This window comes from Pocillopora damicornis, chromosome 10 (assembly GCF_964200805.1).
Source record: "Pocillopora damicornis chromosome 10, jaPocDami1.2, whole genome shotgun sequence".
NCBI classification, from domain to species: domain Eukaryota; kingdom Metazoa; phylum Cnidaria; class Anthozoa; order Scleractinia; family Pocilloporidae; genus Pocillopora; species Pocillopora damicornis.
The window spans coordinates 14,667,827-14,689,128 of NC_142679.1; the positions used below are offsets into that span (position 1 = coordinate 14,667,827).

General features: G+C 37.5%; 2 protein-coding genes across 11 annotated transcripts; one reads left to right on the forward strand and one right to left on the reverse strand.

Moving 5' to 3' along the window:
- Positions 1-1,788: 1,788 nt before the first annotated feature.
- Positions 1,789-16,458, reverse strand: LOC113665441 (carboxy-terminal kinesin 2). Of its 10 annotated transcripts, none has more exons than XM_089184411.1 (16): positions 16,236-16,458; positions 15,375-15,407; positions 12,652-12,711; positions 12,362-12,412; positions 11,756-11,830; positions 11,055-11,201; positions 9,938-10,211; positions 9,106-9,296; positions 8,099-8,347; positions 6,900-7,193; positions 5,841-6,125; positions 4,652-4,828; positions 4,052-4,190; positions 3,647-3,860; positions 3,287-3,362; positions 1,789-2,801 (listed from the first exon to the last, which is right to left on the reverse strand). In XM_089184411.1, the coding sequence occupies exons 5-16, from the start codon at positions 11,777-11,779 to the stop codon at positions 2,754-2,756; spliced, it is 2,118 nt and encodes a 705-aa protein (XP_089040537.1). In that variant the 5' UTR covers positions 11,780-11,830; positions 12,362-12,412; positions 12,652-12,711; positions 15,375-15,407; positions 16,236-16,458; the 3' UTR covers positions 1,789-2,753. The 10 variants fall into 10 exon arrangements, with proteins under 10 accessions (XP_089040537.1, XP_089040533.1, XP_089040540.1 ...); XM_089184407.1 differs by having other exon boundaries at positions 12,362-12,573; positions 16,236-16,457; XM_089184414.1 differs by lacking the exon at positions 15,375-15,407 and having other exon boundaries at positions 16,236-16,453.
- Positions 13,539-21,174, forward strand: LOC113665455 (uncharacterized). Its single transcript, XM_027181147.2, has 5 exons — positions 13,539-13,622; positions 17,233-17,454; positions 17,846-18,079; positions 19,221-19,274; positions 19,727-21,174. The coding sequence occupies exons 1-5, from the start codon at positions 13,559-13,561 to the stop codon at positions 20,176-20,178; spliced, it is 1,026 nt and encodes a 341-aa protein (XP_027036948.2). The 5' UTR covers positions 13,539-13,558; the 3' UTR covers positions 20,179-21,174.
- The last annotated feature ends 128 nt before the right edge of the window (positions 21,175-21,302 follow it).

A 21,302-nucleotide genomic window follows, 5' to 3' on the forward strand; every position in this document is an offset into this window, starting at 1 on the left:
GAAAGCCATAACTGCCAACGAGAAATTGAGAGGAAATATTTTTGGAAAAGTTCTATCTTTGTCACAGCAAAGAAAAATTAAAACACATTCACACCTGTTCTCCCACAGAACAGAATGAAACTTTGTTTGGAGATTGTTTTTTACTCGCCACTCGTATCATGTCGATAAAGCATTTTTCTTTCACTCCAAACATTAAAAATTACACTAGTTTGTGGCAAAAATATTTCTCAGTTACCGAACAGAGTCAACTGCTAGTAACGATACTGCATACGAAGTCACTCCGTTGTTTAGTCAAGTACTTGAAAAAGTTCTGCTTCATTCGTATATCAGTCGATTTATATTCTTCATTTTAAAGCGAAATTCAACCAATTGGAATTAACTAATTTGCGTCCACTGTGAAAAACAACGTGAAACTCGGCAAGAAACTGTATGGCTCAAAAGCTTGACCATCTGGGAAATGATTTCGACTCAATATAAACACTTCTCTTTAATCCACTGACTTTTGAAAATAGCTATGAATGAAAGATACTGAAAGCGATGTCTAATCAGGAAAATACATCGTGCAGAGATAAAATACAGTAAAGGAATGCAACTCGCTGGTCGCTCGTCTGCATCAGTTGATAAATTTTGATCATTTCGTTTCGCACCGCAAGTTTTCATTTTCGTTTCTGAGAGTCACGACCCTCAGATTAACCAAATCTCATCTTTCAAATTTACTTCTAAGACCCGAGGGGCGGAATTGCGGTCATTTTGGTTCCGTTTGTCGAGCAAGGAGTGATCTTTTCGTGGACACACGGAATCATTTCCTCTGACAATAAGGCAATTTGCACTACAATGGAACACCATTGTATGTGCTGAGTTAATTGACAAATTCGCAGCAAGACTTGCCAGAACCTTCTCTAGACTCTTCCGTTTTACATTTACATAAATTGTGTAATAAACAATTTAAATCTGTCATTTCTTCAGCCGAACAATCCGCTCTCTGATCGATCAAACAATACCTTTGTTAAAGTAATACGTTTTAAGTAAAATTAATCCAATTTTCTTTCTTTCTCTTTTCTTTTTAAAGTGAATCCGTTAGGTTTCATGCTTATTCTTAAAGGTTACTGCGCTGAACCACTTTTTATAATTATTTTGTAAGCTTATGTCGGGGGAATAAACTAAAGGGTGAAAAACCTGTGCTATTTCAATTTCTGTATTCATGTCACGAACAATCATTTATCTCTATTTTGACATTGAATAAATATTTAAGGGTTTGATCTGCAGATTAAAACAGAAATAGACAGCAAAAACCTGAAAAACGGGAATAGGGAATAAGACATTGAATAAAAAAACAAAAACGGGAAACGAAGAATGGGAAATTGAAAAGAGAAAATTTATCATTCCAAAATTAAAAAAATGATGTTCAGCTGTTAATATAATTTAATTGGCGCAGTAAAGATTTTTCTGAAGACAACATAGAAACTGTTTTAGAAGGACTGGTGAATTGAAAAATAAACCAGGCAGATAGATGGAAAACACAGACAAACCATTAGCCTCCTAACCTTAGAGGAGAAATATGCCCATAAAAAACAATGCAACTGAACACATACAGTTAACAAACAATTGTTACTTTAGTCAGCAACCTGTCTTTTTCCATTGAGCTCGCACTCCGATTTGAATCCATAAGGTTTAAGCGCAGCCAGCGGCCAGGTTGCTAAGTGATTTTCAAAATGGCGGCGACCGATCTAAGATCTGTCAAATCTTTCTTAGTTTATTCACCAGAAACCAAGAAAGAACACAAGTAGCTAAGAATGTAGAAAAGTTATGACGATTTTAATGGTCAAATTGATAATGTCTCCAAATGCTAAACCTAAAGTAGCTCCTCTATCTAAGCAGTGTTTTTACTGACCAAAGGTTTTGGTATGGCAGAGGAGTCTGAAAGTCTTAGGATTTACAGATGAGGGTAAGATTGCAGATGAGTGATCAAAGTAACCGAAAAGGATGAAAAAAAATCTCCCCTCCCCTTCGGATTCGTAGCCAAGAGAATAGGCGTCACTTTTCTTTAGCGTTTTTCCCATGAAAGCAGCAACCTTGTTCCAAGGGCTATTCCCTCGAAAATTGGGAAAAGCCCTGGGAACGATATTAAGGCAAGCGGATGAAAACGCGAAGCGAGAGCAAGGTCTGCACAAAGGGTAGGTCATTCTTCGCTATTGATTCGCGTTTGCCTCCGCTTCCCAGAAAAACGCAAGCAAATTATAACACCAGTCCTCTAGGGCAAGGAGAAGTCGTAAGATTTCGCCTAACAGCTTTAAGCGATGAACTCGATAGACCAAAAACTACTTCAACCATTTTGACACCATTTATATTGTTTAGTTTATACATCTTTAGCTTATATCCTTCTCCAGAGGCAAACTTCGCGTTGCTGCTCATACTACTTCATGGCATTCAAAATCAGGGTAAAATTACTTGCATATGAAGCCATATTCCGATGTCCAAGAGACTTAATAATAGCATCGATGGTAACAGGAGGAGGTTACTGTGAAACACTGCCTCCCAATCAAGTTTAAACTAGGACTTTCATTGATGAATTTACAATTATAAAAAGGAAATCTTTATCTGCTTGAAAACTAAAACGCGATATTTACACTGTGTCAGAAATTCCTACAAATCTCTTATCTGCAGTATTTAAAATGATTGCACAGTTAAAAAAAAAAAAAAAAAAATATGATAGGATTACTTGAGGATAGTTTTCTTCCCCCAGGGTCTGTGAGTTACTTGAGAACCTTCTTCTGTGCAGTTCCGATATTACATTGGTTCACCTACAATGACCAATAGGAACAAAGGTTAAGTCACAAGGAACCACTGATAACTCGAAGTTAAACACGCACTAAATGCCTGATGAGTGGAAAAAAACGAGAAACCGAATTCAAACACGCTCGGTTTTAATTTTGTATCTGACTGGGCGAGAGTGGCTCGAGTTTTCTTCACCAATTACAGGGCTCGATAAGGCGAACCGATGCAATTCAGAACCAATGAAGAAACTCTATTGAAAATAACCACGCAGCTTCGAGCAGAAAACTGGAGTGGAGCAAATGAGAATTCTTTCATGATGTGGTTTGTATATCTCCGGGGAGACAGATTTTTTTCCCGAACGGACAGAGGTTTTCTTCACGCCCTGCATCGTAGAGCCCGGATGTGGAAGTTGCATGGGTTGAATTTTTTTTCAAATTCATACTCAACTTTGTATCTCAAGAACCGCAAACAAAAAATACTTAAATGATGGTCTAGAAAAATTTTTTTTTACCTTGGTAGCAAAGCGAAGAGAGCAAAGAGTCTCTTGCAGTGATTCCTCCTTAGGTGAAATGTTTACAAACATCAAACTGGTGAGGAAAAAAAATCCATGATTAGTTGGAGTCGCAGAACTGATCACAAAATAAAGTAAGAATGTAAACAGAGTTTACTACTATTCGTCACCGGTTACAAAAGTAAATCTTCGAAATCAATAGACTTACAACTCCCCCGAACGATCACCTGGTTCCTAACCTGTTTCCTTAAATTCCTCAAAGAGCAATTTTCTTTGAAAAAAAAACTAACCGTTACACTCGCCACATTCCCCGGCGTCACGCTGGCGTCACGCCGGTTCGATCTCTTCCTCAACACCTACCTTTTGCTGTTTCCACCCAGGGAGTTTTGTAGTAGGAAGGTCAGTTTGGAGTTCCTGTACGGAATATGTTGCTCTTTATTGGCGAGAGCCATGATTACATTTCCCAAGTTGCTCAAACTTTTGTTGATGTTCTTCGTTTCACGGAGACGTTCTCCAGTCGAGCAAGACTGACTCAACCGCTCAGATCCTGCCAAGTCAATAAGGTTCAGAGTCCCTGAAGAGAAAAAGTTGAAATATGTTTTGAAAACATTTCGATTGTCACATGATTTTTTTTTATTAAAAGTAGGCGACAACGTTGAACAGATTACAAAAGTTGGAAATAGAAAAACCAGCCAGGATCGAGGAGGTCTTCTTCCATCTACATGTAATTAGCCGATGGCAATGCTTCATTTTGATGTTCTTTACCTTGGCATTTTTCACCGGTGAGTTGATTTTCGCCGACAAGTTTCAGTCGAAAGACGCTATGACTTCGGGATGATCGCTCATTACACTGAGTGGCGGCTACGGCTCTGTTCTGAGTCGCTTTTTCCAGAAGACTGTATACCTGGGCGAAAAGTAAAAACGTTACAACTATTCTGATCTATTTGTCATGATTTCAATTTGATGTTCTGCATAGGATGGCTAGGAAATGTACTTGCAAGTAGGGGCGGATGAAGGAATTTTTGATAGGGAGTCCGGTCTGAAATTACCAACCCTTATGCTTTAATTGTGGTAACATTCACACACAAAAAAATTATTCAGACGTAAGAGCTTTGGAGTCATACGAGTGGTAAAAAAAAAAGCCTTTGGTTGGTTAAGGGGGGTCAAGAACGCCCCCCACGAACTCTCCCTCTGGATTCACCACTGGAAAGTTTTAAAACGCACGTGCAGAGTCATTGTTCTGCCCATTAAATATTTGGTTTCGCAACATTCTCGTCACCGTCATTTATTTATTTATTTTTCTTATTTTCAAGGGTCCAATATTTCACTTGAAACATTTTGTGACAACTAAAGCAAGTTACTAACCTGTGTTTCTGACGTGACAGTCACAGTCTTAACGTTTGTGACAGTAACCTCACAAGCCCCTCCGGTGTTACCGGGATTCACTATTTTGATCTCATGCTTGGTGTTAGAATCACCAGATCCCAGCAGATCCCTGATAGTCTCGTTGTAAATTTCCAGGAAGCTGGCTTCAATCGTGTACTAACAGGAGATAAAAACCAGAAAACATAAATAAAGGAGGTCTCTGTCCACGACAAGAAGAGCTATTATTTCATGAAAGTTTATGAACTGAAATAGGACGCTACGCATCCAGTGATTGATGTTATCATAATTAACAAAAATAAATTACAATTTCCTCGATTGTGATTGGTTTAGAAAACTCCTATTTCCCACTAATACACTTGTCAAGTTTTTACAAAGTTGTAGTTTAAATCAACCAATCACAACCTTGGGTTCAAATAAACAATTTACGCCTCCTTTGTCCGTCTTTTAATGCAAATTTCCCCTTTCTTTCATAACTTGGCTGTTCTTCTTTTCTCGGTAATTATAAATTTTTTGATTTGCCATGATTTGCGCGGTCGTCCGATTTTGTTATCACTCGTATGATAACAGACCGAATTGGACTCCACTCAGTCCTATTACCAGTCCTTGTATGATAAGCTGAATTATATACGTACATAAACACGCATGATCTATTGGAGGGCAGATGCACTATCAACATCAGTTTGCTTTTGTGTTATTTATAGTAAACCAAATAGGTTTCATGTTACCGTGGGTCTGTTCAGTAACAGATCACAACACTGACTCCACCAGTGATTTATCAATGAACAGAAACACGGCAACACGGAATCTATTCGTTAACCCTTTACACCCTAACATCAGCATAAATTTTCCCCATACTGTTCTCTATACATCTCCAATGGTGCTGAGAAAGAGAATTTGTTTAATAATCAAGAGCGTCTTTAGTTGGTGATCATTTCCTTTATTCTCATGACCTCAATGTTTGTTTTAGAAGTGATACTGATAGAAGAGGATTGTTAGTAAACACACTCTTAGGGGTTAAAGGGTTAAACAACCGCACGAATATTCTGCATTTCATTTTGTCAAAGGAGACCCTCGTTACACGTAGGAGCTTTTTAAGTGCAAGAAAAGAAGAAACTGAGGGAGTTAAAGTGATAGATCACAAAGACAAAAGCATCTAACCATTTCTCACCTGCCAACCTTTTTCTCTGAGGTCTTGGGATGTCCGAAACACTTGTTCCAAGGCCCGTGGGATCATTCCCTTTGCCTCATGATCTCCGTGGTTTCCCTCCATGGTGAAAGTTTTTCCTGAGCCCGTTTGTCCATAAGCAAATATACACACATTGTAACCGTCCAGGGCTGACTGAATCAACTGCGAGATTTCACCAAAGACATCTCCTTGGCTTGAAGAAGGCGTAAACACTTTGTCGAACATGAATTCATGTTTGGGTGCGGCTTTCTTATTCCCGCAAATAGTCTACGAAGGAAATCAACAGGCACCATTACAAAGACAAAAAAAGAAATAATTTCTCTTTTTAAAACGAGTGGGTCAAAGAGAATACTGGTAGGTTTTTTTAAAATCATTTAACAAAGTTATGGAATGCTGAACCATAGGGAACTTGAATATATTTTTTCATTGTGTGACACATAAAAAAGCCTTCACCAGTGGCTGTATGTTGCCGGTTTCTGAAGCACTATGTGAGTAAGAGTGTTCCATTACCCTTTAACTTTAAGTGATTAACTTGTAACTTCTCCCAACACTATCCGCATATTATCTAACAAACAGGTAATGAGAATACTCAAACTCATCAGGTGGAAGTTGTTATCTTGATCTAACATCTTGATCTAACATCTTGATCTAACAGACCTACTTGTCTGTTGGAGGTAATTCTCCTTGCATTTTGCAGTCAAATGTACACTCGAGCTTAGTGGTCCGGGTTTTTTCCGGTCTTTGTGGCTTGGAGCGACTAAGTGTATTGCGACTCCTCCCCATGGATGGGTTGCCAGACCAATGCAGATTAACTCCCCCCTCCCCCCCAAAAATTCGTCAGACTTAACTGACAGTTCGCCAGTACTCATTTGTAACTGAGTGGAGAGGGAGGTACCGCGAAAGTAACGTGTCTTTCCCTTAAAACAAAATGAACCGACCAGACGCAAATCGATGGAAAACTGAATGTCATAGTCAGATAGTTGGTTGCCAAGTAGAGTAGTCACAGAGGATTCACAGTAAGGTTGAGATCACAAACCTTACCTCATTCAGTGACGTGGATTCCACCACCAGTTCTCTCTCGTCTTGCCCAAAAGAAAACGCACACGATCGCTGACTCTCTTCTGATGCCAGCATGGGCCGTACCCGACAGAATACCCGTATGTTACCCTTCAGCTCTTGGATAGTGTTGTGAAGTTCGCGCCTTATGGTTTCCTCAGAGCGCAGTTTAGATTCTAGAGCCGCCATGTTGTCTTGAAGTCCTCTTATGGTGTCTTCGAGTTTTGCGATGATGTCGCTTTTCTGTTGGCTCTCGGCGATCGTTTTTTCGAGATTAACCTTAAGAAAAAAACGTCAACAGAGATATTTCAACTGTTCCAGCTTAGAAGAAGGAAGAAAAAAAATTGAACCACGTCAAAGAAAAATCTTTGCTAGCGTGTAAGGCGGATCTGATTTGCTGCTGCATTTACACACGAAAATTCTTATTCGGTAGACAACGAAATGTGAAGGTAAAAAAACTTCTTGACGGAGGAGATTCACGTCGACGCTTCCCCACAGGAAATTATCGAGTTAATTAAAGAGAGTTTACTCTTAAGTTTTCAAGTTTATAATGCCGTTTCACTCCCTCGTCTTTTGATACCTCAGCTTGTGATAAACTGCAAATTCTTATCTTACTTTGTTTTATCTTTGTACTTAGTTTTGGTAAATGACCAAAATAAGAAAACACGGAAACCGCGCGAAAACCCAGTCTTCTGACTAGCCATAATTAATTTTTTAGATTAAAAAAGAAGTTAGGCTATTTATATTATATTATATCACAAAGTTCCTTTCCTTTCTTTTCGCACTGATGTCATCTTAAATGATATTTAGGCCTTTTAAGCTTTTGTTTTCTCTACTAATTTTAAAGAAAGGTTCCAATCAGGTATAGAAGAGGAATTTTCAATTGAGTGTCTAAGGTTATCTGGGATTGCTTTCGTTTTGCTTAACTTCGCTCTGTGATTGGTCAGAAACTCGCACCACTTTCTTAACTAGTAACATTATCAACACCTCAGCCAATCACGACTTCGTCAATTACGTTTTCCCGCGCTTCGGGCAGTATGCTGAGCTCTCATTGGCCCTTGGTGATATTGATCTTTGGTCTTAGTGGTCGCTGCGATTAGGGAGGATTTAAGAAGAGGAAGAGTTGGGAGGGGCAAAAATTCTAGAACGGCACCTCCTGTAAACAGGAATTAGACCAAACTTACCTTGGTAGCCTGTAGTTCCGTGCTTATTCCGAGTGAATCTGCTGTCATTTTAGCTACAGTCGACTTTAAGGCTATGATCTCTTGCTTGGAAATGTGAAGATCGTTTTCTAAACCGTCTTTCTCCCGCTGTAGGCATTTCCTAGCATTTTTCTCCACTTCTATCTCAAACTCGTGCTTCAACTGAAGAGACCTTACCTCCTCCTCAGCGCTTGTTAGTTTTATCTGAAGATCCTGTATTTTGGCTGAGGCCTGAAAATTCATGGGATTAATTCAAAATTTGAGTACCGCACTCGCTTTAAACGACTCTTTCTCTCCTTACATGGAGCCTCTGTCCAAAACTTGAAGCTTTTAATAAAATCCAGCGCATTTCTATTGGGCCCTCCTTCCTTAAGACAAAAACTGTGGAGTATAAGTTATTCGTTTGAGCTAGATAGAGTTACAGAAAAAAGCAATACCTGTATAAAGGAATGCCTGTATTTGTTTCCGTTTTCAACCTAAGAAATGCGTACTGTATGTGGTACTCAATAATTCTAGCTAACAACTCAAAAATGGAAAAAAAAAATTTTTTTTGGGCTCTTTTTAAGTTTTCAATCACACTTCTTTGATAAAACCCTGCTCTGATAATTTCCCAGTCTGGATATTCAACCCCCCTCCCCTCTCGGGCAGCCCAGTTATTGTTAGTATTAAAATAAGTGAGTAAAGAGAAATGTATTTAAAGCCAGAGAGAAAAGTAAAATGCAAGTGTGTAGGAAAGGTTTTACAAGATGGCATCTCAGGAGACTGATGGGAAATAAGGAAGCCAGAAATCAGGCATTGGCAAGCAAGAAAGAAAAGGCAGGGAAGGAGACAAGAATAATGACAAAAGGATGGAAGATAACAAAGCATACAAGCAAACAAGAATCGAGTGGCAAAGCCAATAAGTAAGAGAGTCATGGCCTAATGAAAGGAAGTAAGCAAAGAAAAAAATAAGGAAAGCCAGAGGGAGGGAAAGATACAAATGATCTAACCTCTTCAGTTTGTTGATGTTTAACTTGCACAGTACCCTCCAGTTGTTTGTTTAAAGATTCCAGAAAACCTATCCTGTCCTGATTATCTCCAATTGTCTTTGTCATGTTTTCCATGAAGGACTTGGATTTTGCCATCAACCCTTCCATATCCTCCAGTCTTCCTTTATAGTCCCATGCAGGCCTTTTCTTTCCTGAAAATAAAAAGGAAGTGAGAAAAAAGTAAAAAAGTGATTTGGGCATTTACATCAGAATTCTCTTATTGCATATGAAGTATTTGAAATGGCTGGTAATCCTTGCAATCTGATTGGCTCTCTAAAGTGTGATTTATGATGGTAATTGAACCAACTGGCGTGCAATTTGCTCTGGAATTATATTGTGCGATTTAAAAATCAAACAAGCATGTAGTGCAATTTGATTTGATTTCAGATCAAAATTTCTCAGACAAGAAGTTCAATGACCACTTTTAATGAATGCATTCATTTTAAAACTGTAACTTAAGATTTAACAGCCCAAAAATGTTGGTATTCAGCCTGAAGGATCTCATCATTGCCATTATTCTTACTAAAATTGTAGAAAATTGATGCTACTCATACATTTTTTTGGAAAAAAAGTAAACATTTTGGGGACAAAAGTTGCAAACTTGCTGCACAAACATTCCTTGAAATCTGATTAAGTTTTTTGTTTAGTTTAGCTCTCTAATCAGTTGGGGAAAAGATGTGCTTTGGAGAAAAAAATAGCATGATTTATGAATTTATAACATCCATTTTCAAATCACTAGTGATCATCTGTAATCTGAATGCACATCTTCAAGATCTTTCTTTTCTTTACTAACCTTTTGCTCCCATCAATGAATCTGTGGTAGAACCCTTTGAACTGGCATTTTTATTTACATTTGCAGCTACTGTTGCTATCGTTTGTCTTTTGGTAACAGCAGAAAGATTCCCAGCGGCTGGTCGTGCCTGAGTGGAAGTACCTCGTCTTCCAGTGCTGGCTGAGGTTTGCCTCCTTAAAGTTGACGAAACTGTAGATTTTGTTGTTACTGTTTTGTCCTGTGGTGCAGACTTTAAAGAGGTTTGTGATGACGATTTCTTCATTTTGGATGCAGGCTGTGATCAAATCATAAATTTTACAAAGGAGTTAAAAACAAAATTGTGTGTTGATGCCACTAAATTTTTTTTCTGTCAAGAATCATTGCCTCATGGAACTCAGTTTAGCAACTATATCTGGGAAATGAAAAAACAATTGATTTACACTACCAATCACTCTAATTGTAAACAGATAATTTATATAAAAAAAGATCACAATGAATTATCTTTCCAGCAGATACCCATCATAGTTAAAAAAAAGAAACTACAACCTGTCTTCAGTAAAAATTCAGAATTGAAAGTAAACCCATTAACTTGTGGCAAGTGAATTTACAAAAGTTTTTATCATTTTTTGCATTCTTTGAGAAGAACTCTTTGCAGTTCAAGACAAGTTAAAATCATGCTTGGAACCTAATTTTATAAAGTATCAACTTTTATTACAGTAGAACCCTGCTAACTTAAATTTGGTTAACTGAAACGCCTAGTTACTCAATGAAGATCTGATTTCCCTCGATCTCATTTTTAGTCATGCACTATCAGCTGTCTCAAAACACTGCTAACTTGAACAATTTTTTGTATCTCTTAGGAGTTTGAGTTAGCAGGATTCTACTGTACTTGGTGAGTTTGAGGCAAATCTCATGCCTTATTACACAAAAAAATGACACAATGACGAAAAGCTTAACCCCACCCACAGCCTACCTCACTGGAGTCGTGAAATGGACAGAAAAAGGAACATTTTTCACTTAATTTTCTATTGCAAGATTTTTCTAACAGTAATTTATTTCCCCAGATCATAAACAATCCCCAAAAGTTAAAACCTAAAGAATTTTCATGTTGCACAGCATCATTATCATCAATACATACTTCACAGTTTGGTGGTACTCCTTTAGTGAAAGCTTGTTCACGAGGCCTCTTAACAGCTGATGGAGGCCTCAGTTTGCTGACAAATTGAGGTTTGCCAATTTGTTTGTTAGCCATTATATTTTGATCTTGAGTTGATAATGGAGAACGCTAGAAGGAAAAAAAAAGATTACTGAGGGTGTCAAAGGTTTTTTTTCGCGTGATCAGTAGTTGAACCCAAAATTAATAATGTGTAAATTTTACTATTCATCCTACAAGGTAAGGTGAAATTTGAAGTTTATATGAAGTATTGAATACTATCTAAAGTACATGTGACACATAAATTTTGCATCTTGTCCATGAAACGAGGTCACCCTTCCCTCCCCCCATCAGCTTCTCTCCTTACTATCATCAAACTTTAAATACAGTGCTGTCAGTCATCAAACTTTAAATACAGTACTGTCAGTAGTATACACAATGAAGTTTTTGAATTGTTAGTTATCAACAACTACTCTGTACATCAGTATTGGTAAATTATGCTTGTCACTATGAGATTGACTTGCATAGCAGTGGGATCTTATCATCTGACAATCAGAGGGTCTGGGTTTGGAACTCCCTTACTTCATTTTGCTGTGTTCTTAGGCCAGATATTTTACCCTGACTTACAGTGCCTCTTCACGCACTGTTATATAAATGATTACAAGCCAATACAGTTGTTGACTTACCACTTGGACTTCTGTAGGATCCATTTTTAGTCCTTCTTGAACTGGAACCAGCGGTTATAAAAAAATATTTAATATCTGCAGAAGTATTAAAGGTTCATGGTAAATCAATTCAATTGCATTGGTTTTTAACCTTGCCTTTTAAGCTTTTGAAAATATATGTTAAGGCTGGTCAATTCATTCTCTTTCTCTGGTCGTTCTTAACCGGTAAAAAGTCAAAATTTGCATTGGTTGTTTTCGTCACAGGGTAAGGTATTTTATAAGAATAACTGATGCTAAAAATGCTAAGCTTGCCATATCAGTACGCTACAATATTCAATTGAAAATTATAAAAAAATATGCATATAACAGAAGTTTCGCCGAATCAATTCCACTAAACCATCGATCTGTTTGAAGTACGAAGTTTTCGAATGCATAGGTGACCTTAGAGAAAAGCTTCTGCGGCGCACGAGGTTTGTGAATTTCACAGATTCTAAAACAGTACGCTTACTTTTTCAACATTACCTTTTAGTTTAAAAAGAATTAATGGTATCTTTAAGTACGTAGACATCTTCGAAGATTATGGAAACCGTTAAGCTGAATTATAGCGCATTATCTTAAAATACTCACCAAAACAAACTGTAGAAATCAGACTGTCACTAGCAAAAACCAATAATAAAGCTGAAGCAAAAAATAACAGAGGCGATCGGTAAATAACACGTTATTTTGTGTTCGATCTACTCTTCCATCAATACGTTGCAGATTGCAACCGAAAGTCCGATGATCTGATTGGTTGTTTAGAAATTTGAACTTCCCGCAAACGGCGCAAGGAACTCTGGATGCTATTAATTGGAAAAAGAAACGAAACATGAAAATATGACACTTGTATACCAGAAAGCTGAATAAATTCAATAGCCTACCTTTTAACAGGCATAACAACACCTTTTAGGCCCATGATTCAAAACCATTCCCAGACACTCCTAAAACAAACAGGATAAAATAACAAATATTTTCACGTCTACCCCTAAATTTGGGTTGCCATATTAAAAATAGCCTTGCCATGTCGGGCCACATCTTTACAAGTAAGTTTAATTTATTTTCTTTCCAGTCGGAAAACAGAATACAGATAGTTTGTGGGTGGCAACTCAAGGAAAGAAATACAATACGATTAAATTCGAGGAAGTCAGCCAGTGCTATTATAGAATTATCATCTGTTCTTCTGAAGTCATTAAATGACTGGAAAAAAAAAGCTTTTTAAATCAATTACGAAGCACCTAGAAGGTCTCATTTCAAAAGTTGTTCTAAATGGAAGTTTGGAAAGAAAGAAAAACAGAGAGCGAGTGCTTTCTCGGATATCAAGTAAAGGAAAACAGATTCCGCACCATTTTGTGAAAGCATCGCTTCGCTACCGGTACTAGAAATTTCTTACAAAAGCCTCAAAACCACCTTTGTTTGAGTATTTGGCAAAGTTGTGCTTTGCATGCTAATGAGTCGGCATTGTAAGAAGTCATTCATTTCCCTGGACGCGATGGATAAAAAGCATTCTTTCTCGACATCTTAACTCTAATTTAACGAAATCCTTTGTTGTTCCCGACGAAAAAAAATAGCCTTATTTACGATTGGTTCTATTACAATAGCGCCAATTTTCTCTTATTTCGCTCACGAATGACCTGTAATCATTTAGCCGCCAAACGTTGTAAAGAAAGTGACATCTGTTCTTCCTCGCCAGCCAATCACTGTGCTTTCCTTTGAGTCAATTTCCATAATAGGACACATTGACAAAAACCGACAGTGGGGTTTGTTGTTTGCAGATATGCAACACGAAACATGGACAACTTGGGGGGATATGGCTTCGTCTTATTGATTTTCCTGCTTGTTATGTCTCCACAAGGTAAGTTAAGGCAACGGAAATGGCTCTCAGTAAAACATTAAACTTTGAAGATGACCTTAGAAGTTAGATTTTGTTTTTAGCTTCTTTAAAGATTAAAAGCTTCTATGGTTCTGCTTCGCTGATCAGTCAGCAACGTGAACTAAAATAGGAACTGATCTTCGTCGCGGCTAATCGTCGATTTTACATTGACTTGAGTGAAGCATGAAGCTCTTTACTATTTCAGTGCTTTGTGCTTCTGATGGAAATGTGAATTGTTTACTTGAGAGGTGAGTTTGTCTAGGCAAACATGCAGATCGTTATTAAGTCAACGAGTCTTGCATTTCACTCACCTTTGGGTCTGTTCCAGAAAGGTATTGACAGTGGTTGCGTGCATGCAAATTTCAGTAGTGGGAAATTCAAGCTTTTGCTCAGAGAGGGCTCGCCTGACGCTCCACTTTGACGCAACCGAAGAATCTTGTAATGTTCCCAATTATACTAGTCGAAACAACGCGCATTGATTACTGTGTTTGGTTTTTACGAGGCCTTGTTGTTAACATCAAATCATCCGTCTTCCACTATTTTGTGTCAATCTTTTGCGATAGGGTTCGAATCGTATTCTAATATTTTGGTTTCCGAATTTTTTTCATTGGTGAACTTTGATTTCAGCTTCGATTTTGATATCGCGCATTTGTAAATCTTAGTATAATCCAGTTAAGGCAAAAAAAGAAAAAAAATGTCACAATGTTGTGTTGACAATACTTGTTCTTTTCTCGTTTATTTTTATCAAGTGCTTTGTCGGGTCAAGTTTCTCTAAACTACTAGTGCCAAAAAGGTACGGTGAACTCAAAATCCTCCTCTTAGGCTTCCTTGATTAAAAGGATTATTTCAGGCAAATATGCTCTGCCTTGATTAATTCAAAGATAACATTTACTTGTGGTAAAACTTGTTCGTGTCGTGGTAATTTGCCTTTCGCTCGGCAATATTGCCTGGGGTCATCTCCTATTTCAAGTATTTCGCCAAGCTTCTGGTTTTGTTATCATGAGCAGCAATTTACATCAAATTAATACTCTCCTTCATCGTTAAATGAGATACGTTCGTAGAAAATTGACACTTGAAAACAGCTAAATGAGGTCAGATTCTCGATATTCGGTTTTGTATCATGCAGCGAAATAAGTGAGAACCATACTTACCGTGATTTTGCGCTTTCGTGCAATATCCCTTATAGTGTAAATTTTGACGATAAATTTCCTGCCCACAAGTTAATTTTAAGCCTTTGGGCAATTTCCTGTTGTTCATAGGGGGTACATGACCCTCTTGTGGCACCTACTCATTTATTGCCCAGCTTCTAAACAGCTTTGGGTAATTTCAAAGCTATGAAGAATTATTTTCCTTTGGTGAAGTGAATATTGCAGAATATTGCTCAAGAGATAGTTGAGGGGAATATTTGACAACAGCCGCTATCCTTGGTGGTGTGAAAATTGTTATATTTCAATTATTTAATTTAAAGAGCAACCAAAGTTAAGTTTCACCCAAAAAGTAAAGGAGAGGTAGCTATTCAGAAAATTGTTGCCTCAACCTTTAATTCTCCCTACATTCAAGGTAACTAGAGTGGCATGTTATTCTTGTATTGAGTGTACATTGTCCACCATATGACTTTGAGACTAGGCCAGATTTCAATGCTTATTAATCCTTAAACTCCTAAGGTCAGATTGTTGATTTTCCCTCCTAGCTGCTACACAAATAAGTCTCAAGAATTTTAGATCAAGATAATACCTTCAACTTGATAAGGTTGGGTGGTCTTGTTACCTGTTTGGTGGAGAATGCATGGATAATATAGGGAGAAGTTACATGTGAATCACTTTTGAAAGTTAAAGGGTTAAAAAGCAAGGATGTTTTGACTGCTCAACTGTCATTTTCTAGTTGAAGGATAAAATTTTTATCATGCGCTTATGTAATCAATTGTAAAAATGCTAAAACTCTATTGAGTTTTAGTCAGTAAAAATGTTAGTGAAAATGACCACCGAGCAGTTGAAATGTTGTTTTTTAATGCTAATTTTCATCCTTGTTCTGTGCCTATGCACGAGACACAGGTAGTATTGAAGATCAACCAAAAGAATCAAGGAAATGAGAATTTATTCCCACTATATCTGATCTGGTGGCGCACACACAGGCACACACACACATATATGTATTTAGTAAACTGAAATTACAAAAATTATGAGAAAAAAGTTACAATAGCGTTAAAGGGTTAAAAAGCAAGGACGTTTAGACTGCTCAACTGTCATTTTCTAGTTGAAGGATAAAATTTTTATCATGTGCTTATGTAATCAATTGTAAAAATGCTAAAACTCTATTGAGTCTTAGTCAGTAAAAATGTTAGTGAAAATGACCATCAAGCGGTTGAAATGTTATTTTTTAATGTTAATTTTCATCCATGTTCTGTGCCTATGCGTGAGACACAGAATTGAAGATAAACCATGAGAATCTAAGAAATGACAATTTATTTGCACTATATCTGATCTGGTGGCACACACACATATATATGTATTTAATCAACTGAAATTACAAAAATTATAAGAAAAAAGTTACAATAGCGTACATTTGTTAGCATGAGGGAAAAACGACAATACTTACAATTTTGTATCTATCAGTCCTTCAGTTCCTGGCTAATTGCAGTTCAAACTTCACTTCTTCAAACAATTGTAGTTCTGATCTCTCCCTCTGCTCATTGCAATATTTTTTGGTTTCCTTTTGATATAACATTTACATGATGGAGGCATGTATTTTCACAAAACTATGCAAATATTTTGCATGAAATGCTGATCGCATCCTACAGTATTCACAAATACAATGTTTCGAGAATGCGGATTAATTAATTTTGAAATTATTCTGTTAATGTATCCTCAAAGGGATAAGCCTAGTAGTTGTAACCCGATTACAAGAAACTATGTAAATAGTATGTGTGAAATATAAATCAGTCCATTTCTAATAATTTTTCATCAGTCAGTAGACACAGTACTTTACTGTCCATGAAAGTGAGAAATGAAAATCAAATTTTGCAACTTTTTACAAACCAGCTCAGTACTGGATCATTAAAATATTTGTACAGACCAGAAAATCCTGTATTTGAGCAACTGAATTTTGTGATTTAAAAGTGGATGTAACAAAGTGGTACTGGACTTTGTGTCGTGCAATTTTAGTCAGAAATCATATGTATGATTTCAAATTAAACTTAAGCTGTGTGCTCATTGAATTTTGAAATGACTTATATGTTTCAGACCAACTTGCACCCCACTCAGTTCAATTACTATTATTAATCACTGGAAAGTGGATGAAGAAATTACTCTAAATACATGAACAATCAAAGTGATTTTGTCACCAAAGAAGTTGTAAATTCTTTTAAAAATTCTAACAAACCAAAGGTTCTTTTCCAAGTTAAATGTTGAATCACTAAATACAAGTTTGAATACAGATATGTTGCAAAAATTTTCACTTCATAAGGTATTGGAAGACATAATCTGTACTTTTAAAACTGTTGTGTTATGGGGTAGGGATGTTTATCATTCAACACAAATAATTTTTAATCATTAATCCTTTCAAGTTACTGATATTCTTGTTAATTTTTTGGCAGAATCTTATGCTAGTAGCAACTGCACTGAACATTGGTTGACAGTTTGTCAGAATCAGTTCAATGAGAACAACTTGAAGATATGCCAGGAAATTTTGGAATTACGGTCTTGTCTCAAAGCTTGTGCTAATAACATTTGGCCAAGCCATGCCAGGATAAGAGTCCAGTATGAATCACTTATGAACAAAGTAAATTCTTTTCCTGACTGTTTACCACCAAGTAAAGGTATGCCTTTTTTAACTGCATTGGTGCACCTTTTGATCAAGTGTTATATGAAATAGTAACAGTAACAGACCCCTTTTTTTTACCTTGTAAGCAAGTAATTAAAGTAAGAGGGACCCACGCTTACATATACTCTAACAGTGCTATTGCAGAAACAAAATAGGGGCAATAATTAGTGTAGGGGTGCTTATTGGAATGAAGGTGCTTACTCAATGGGGGCGTTTACCAACAAATATTATTTGAGGGAGGTGCTTATTGGAAAGAGGGTGCTAAATTGAATCATTACTGTACATAGATGTAGACCCCTTCAACTTATAACACTTGTACAAAGAGGTATCAATTTAAACTGTTTCCTGGAATAGTATGCTTCTAATGACTCTCCTTCTCTTTGCAGTTCATAGAAAAGTATGTAGTGAGGATCTTGTCAATAGATGCTACCAAAAATTTAATCGGAACTCTTCATCAATTTGCCGAGAGGTGAAAAATCTGCGGATGTGCATTAGTGAACTGGCTGGTTGTCACGTTACAAAACATCCTAAATTTGTTTTATCCATGGACATACTTGAAAAACACAGGAAATGCTTCTTTGTCAATTATTCCCGGATATTGGAGGTCCTCAAGAAAAAAGGTGGGCACAAAATTGTGTACAAAACTATCCTTTTTAAATCAAATATTTCCAGCAGGTTTGCATGTTATCAGAGACACATGGTAATCTTTTTTTTCTAAACCTTTCTTTTCTTAATTTCTTGTTACTGGTTATGGAGCTATCATTTTTTCTTTAGAAATTATTTAAGTGTTCTACAGGTACATGTAGTTCATCCAAACTTGTTTTTGGAAGCAGATAATCTTTTCGTTTTTCTGTTCATCTTATTTGCATTTCCTGTGTTTGGAAAATTTGAAATGTGCAAAAGCACTTCAAGCACTGAGGGTTCTATAGAGGTGGAGACGCTTGAATGAGTCTTGTCCAGCTTAAACCTCTGCCGTAGCAAGTACAGGGTCACAGCCTTATTAGGGTTTAATAAGTAAAACTTTCATTTGGGCCAAATGGCCTACAATTCACTGGGGCTTATCCTGGTCTCTGTTACATGAAGCCTCATAGAGTATTTCTTTTCCACTAAATGAGATGCCTGTTCATGGTAGGCTACCCCCCTCCCCAGCCCCAGCCCCAGCCCCAGCCCCAGCCCCAGCCCCAGCCCCAGCCCCAGCCCCAGCCCCAGCCCCAGCCCCAGCCCCAGCCCCAGCCCCAGCCCCAGCCCCAGCCCCAGCCCCAGCCCCAGCCCCAGCCCCAGCCCCAGCCCCAGCCCCAGCCCCAGCCCCAGCCCCAGCCCCAGCCCCAGCCCCAGCCCCAGCCCCAGCCCCAGCCCCAGCCCCAGCCCGAGCCCCATCCCCAGCCCCAGCCCCATCCCCATCCCCAGCATTTTGTCAGGCTTCTCTGACAGGTCTTTGGTACCCATCTACACACCTGGGCATGCATAAGGGCATGCAAGAGTCAAGGTTTCAGTCCATGACCTGGATGTTTTAACCCTGGGAGTCCATCATACCAACTATCAGATAATTGCATCTCCATGACCTTAAAGTGTTGCCTCACAAAATTTTATGGTCAAGTTAAAGTTGTTGTTTATTGTAAGGATGCCCACCAGTTTGCAAGAGTAGGTAGACACTGGAAGGGATACACCAACAAGGAAGATGTAAAGGGATGCGAACCACAAACAGTTGAAAATAAGAATTACTGATATGCAAAAAAGTTTTTCATTTCTATTTTGCTTCAGATCATTCTCAAAAGCCAGTTAGTACTCCCCAAGCTGTTAAAACTCCTAAAACAGGTCTGTTTACAAGATTGTTTTAATTTAATTAGTTATGTTTAGCTATTGTGGAAATTTTAAGTTTTTTTCCAATTTTGAATCTACAGATGTTTTATGGGTTAGATGTTTTCAAGGTAGTGTGAAAGTTTAGAAAATAATTAGATTATACTTAATGGGAATATTTACTTTGAAGAAGAGTTGTTGCAAAGTCTGGTCTGCTTTTAAATCATTAGAATTACCATTGAATTAAACATTTTCTTATTGATCATCGGCCTTAACATTTAAAAATGATTCAATTATTATTCATTACATTTGCTCGTCAATCTCTTTCCATGGCTAGATGAAACTTAAGTAAAGTACTTTCCTTGTTCCAGAAAATTAGAAATTTATGCTCTACATTTAGCTGACATATATGTGTTGTTTATTTATCTTACATGTGTTTTAATTTTTTTTTTCACAACATGGCCTCTTAGGAAAATCTGTTCCAGTTGTGAAGATGAATGTGACAATGAAACCTTCAGAGAGTAAATCAGAACCACGAAGTGAACATCTTCCATATACTTTTGTTGTTGTTGCAACTGTATGTACATGCATGTTTCTTGTGGTACTTGTTGTCTTCAGCATTGTACGGCATACAACACTCTCAAAACGTCAAAGGAACTCAATAGTGACCAGAGCTCCAACAAGAATACATATCAGAACACAAAATCGCAGATACAGAACGAGAAGGCACCACCATCATCGCAATCATAGAGGACATGTTGTTATCCAGGGTGCACGGCAGACTGTCTCTGGATTCTTTGAGGGGAATGTTGCCCCTCCACCATACAGTGCAGTTCTTGATGATAATGAAAGTGTCAGAGCTGGTGACCCACCCCCTCCATATCGACCACCCTCTTGTATGGCACTAGGTGTTATTGTTTAGTGTTCATTGAAACACATTTGACTTGTCATTCCATGATAATGGCTTGGCCTATTGCCATTGGTAGGGTCACTTAAATTATGCTAAAAAAATTTGAACATAATGCTTTTCAGCATCACCATGGAAACACAACATTATCAAGAAAATTTTCAAGAAGTTTAGCCATTATGCCAGTATTATGCATGATGCTCTGACTAAAGCATTATACATATAATTATGCTAGCATGATTTATCTGACCCAAGTCACAGTGACCCTCACATTGGAGTGGCCTTCGAAATTTTCATTTTCATTAGACTGAAGTGGTCTTGAGTTTCTGACCAGACTTTAGGATACAGGAGTATAGGTCAAAAGTTCAAGTATCTAATCATAAGCAAGTGGGGGGCCTTTTTAAACTATAGCACAAGTTAAAACCCAGATTTGATCATTGGTGTCTTTTGTAAGGATCTTGTCAAACAAAGGAATTACGGTGATCAGCATCCTGGTGCACGTGTCTATGTTAGCCTGCGCTTGTGTTTTAGTGAAAATTGGATCAATATCAGTACTTTAGCCACCGTGCACCCACCCCTCCCCTAACCCAACAATAGTCAACTAATAATGTTGGGGTATGAGAGGGGAAGGTGTGCAGTTGTTTAGATACTGATATTGATCCCAAAAATCAGCAGCAAAGGAAAAAAATTATATGTAAAGTGTATATACAGACAGTTTTAATGAAATATAAGAGAGATCTATTTTACTTGTATTTACCTAACATCAAGGTTACTGAATTCTTCATGTTCAGTTTTTTTTTGACAAAATCGAATGAATTAGAATGTTCACATCAATTTAGGAAATGTTGATTTCAAATGAAGGATTGTGTTTATTTCATTTCTGCGAAGAAAACAATGTAAGTTAAAGAACAGATAACAGTTTTACACTTTTAAGCCATGTTATTTACAGACAATTCCAGCTGCAGCCAGAGAAATTGACAGAACTATTTCATTAAAAAATTTTTTTTTTCATTCTTTGTAATGCGTGACCCTCAGACACATTTTGAGCCCCAGTCTCTACTCAGTTTGTTGCAGTTGGATATGAATGAAAGACTCCAGATTTTGTTCATTTAAGTCTTAAAACAACTGCAAAGCTTCCA

Coding starts and splice junctions, on each gene's coding strand:
- LOC113665455 (XM_027181147.2), top strand. CDS start 13,559: ATGGACAACTTGGGGGGATATGGCTTCGTCTTATTGATTTTCCTGCTT. Junction 17,455..17,845: donor CTGTTTACCACCAAGTAAAG/GTATGCCTTTTT, acceptor TTCTCTTTGCAG/TTCATAGAAAAGTATGTAGT. Junction 19,275..19,726: donor TGTTAAAACTCCTAAAACAG/GTCTGTTTACAA, acceptor ATGGCCTCTTAG/GAAAATCTGTTCCAGTTGTG.
- LOC113665441 (XM_089184411.1), bottom strand. CDS start 11,779: ATGGATCCTACAGAAGTCCAAGTG. Junction 9,297..9,937: donor TTCATTGATGGGAGCAAAAG/GTTAGTAAAGAA, acceptor TTTTATTTTCAG/GAAAGAAAAGGCCTGCATGG. Junction 6,126..6,899: donor AATCCACGTCACTGAATGAG/GTAAGGTTTGTG, acceptor TTTCCTTCGTAG/ACTATTTGCGGGAATAAGAA.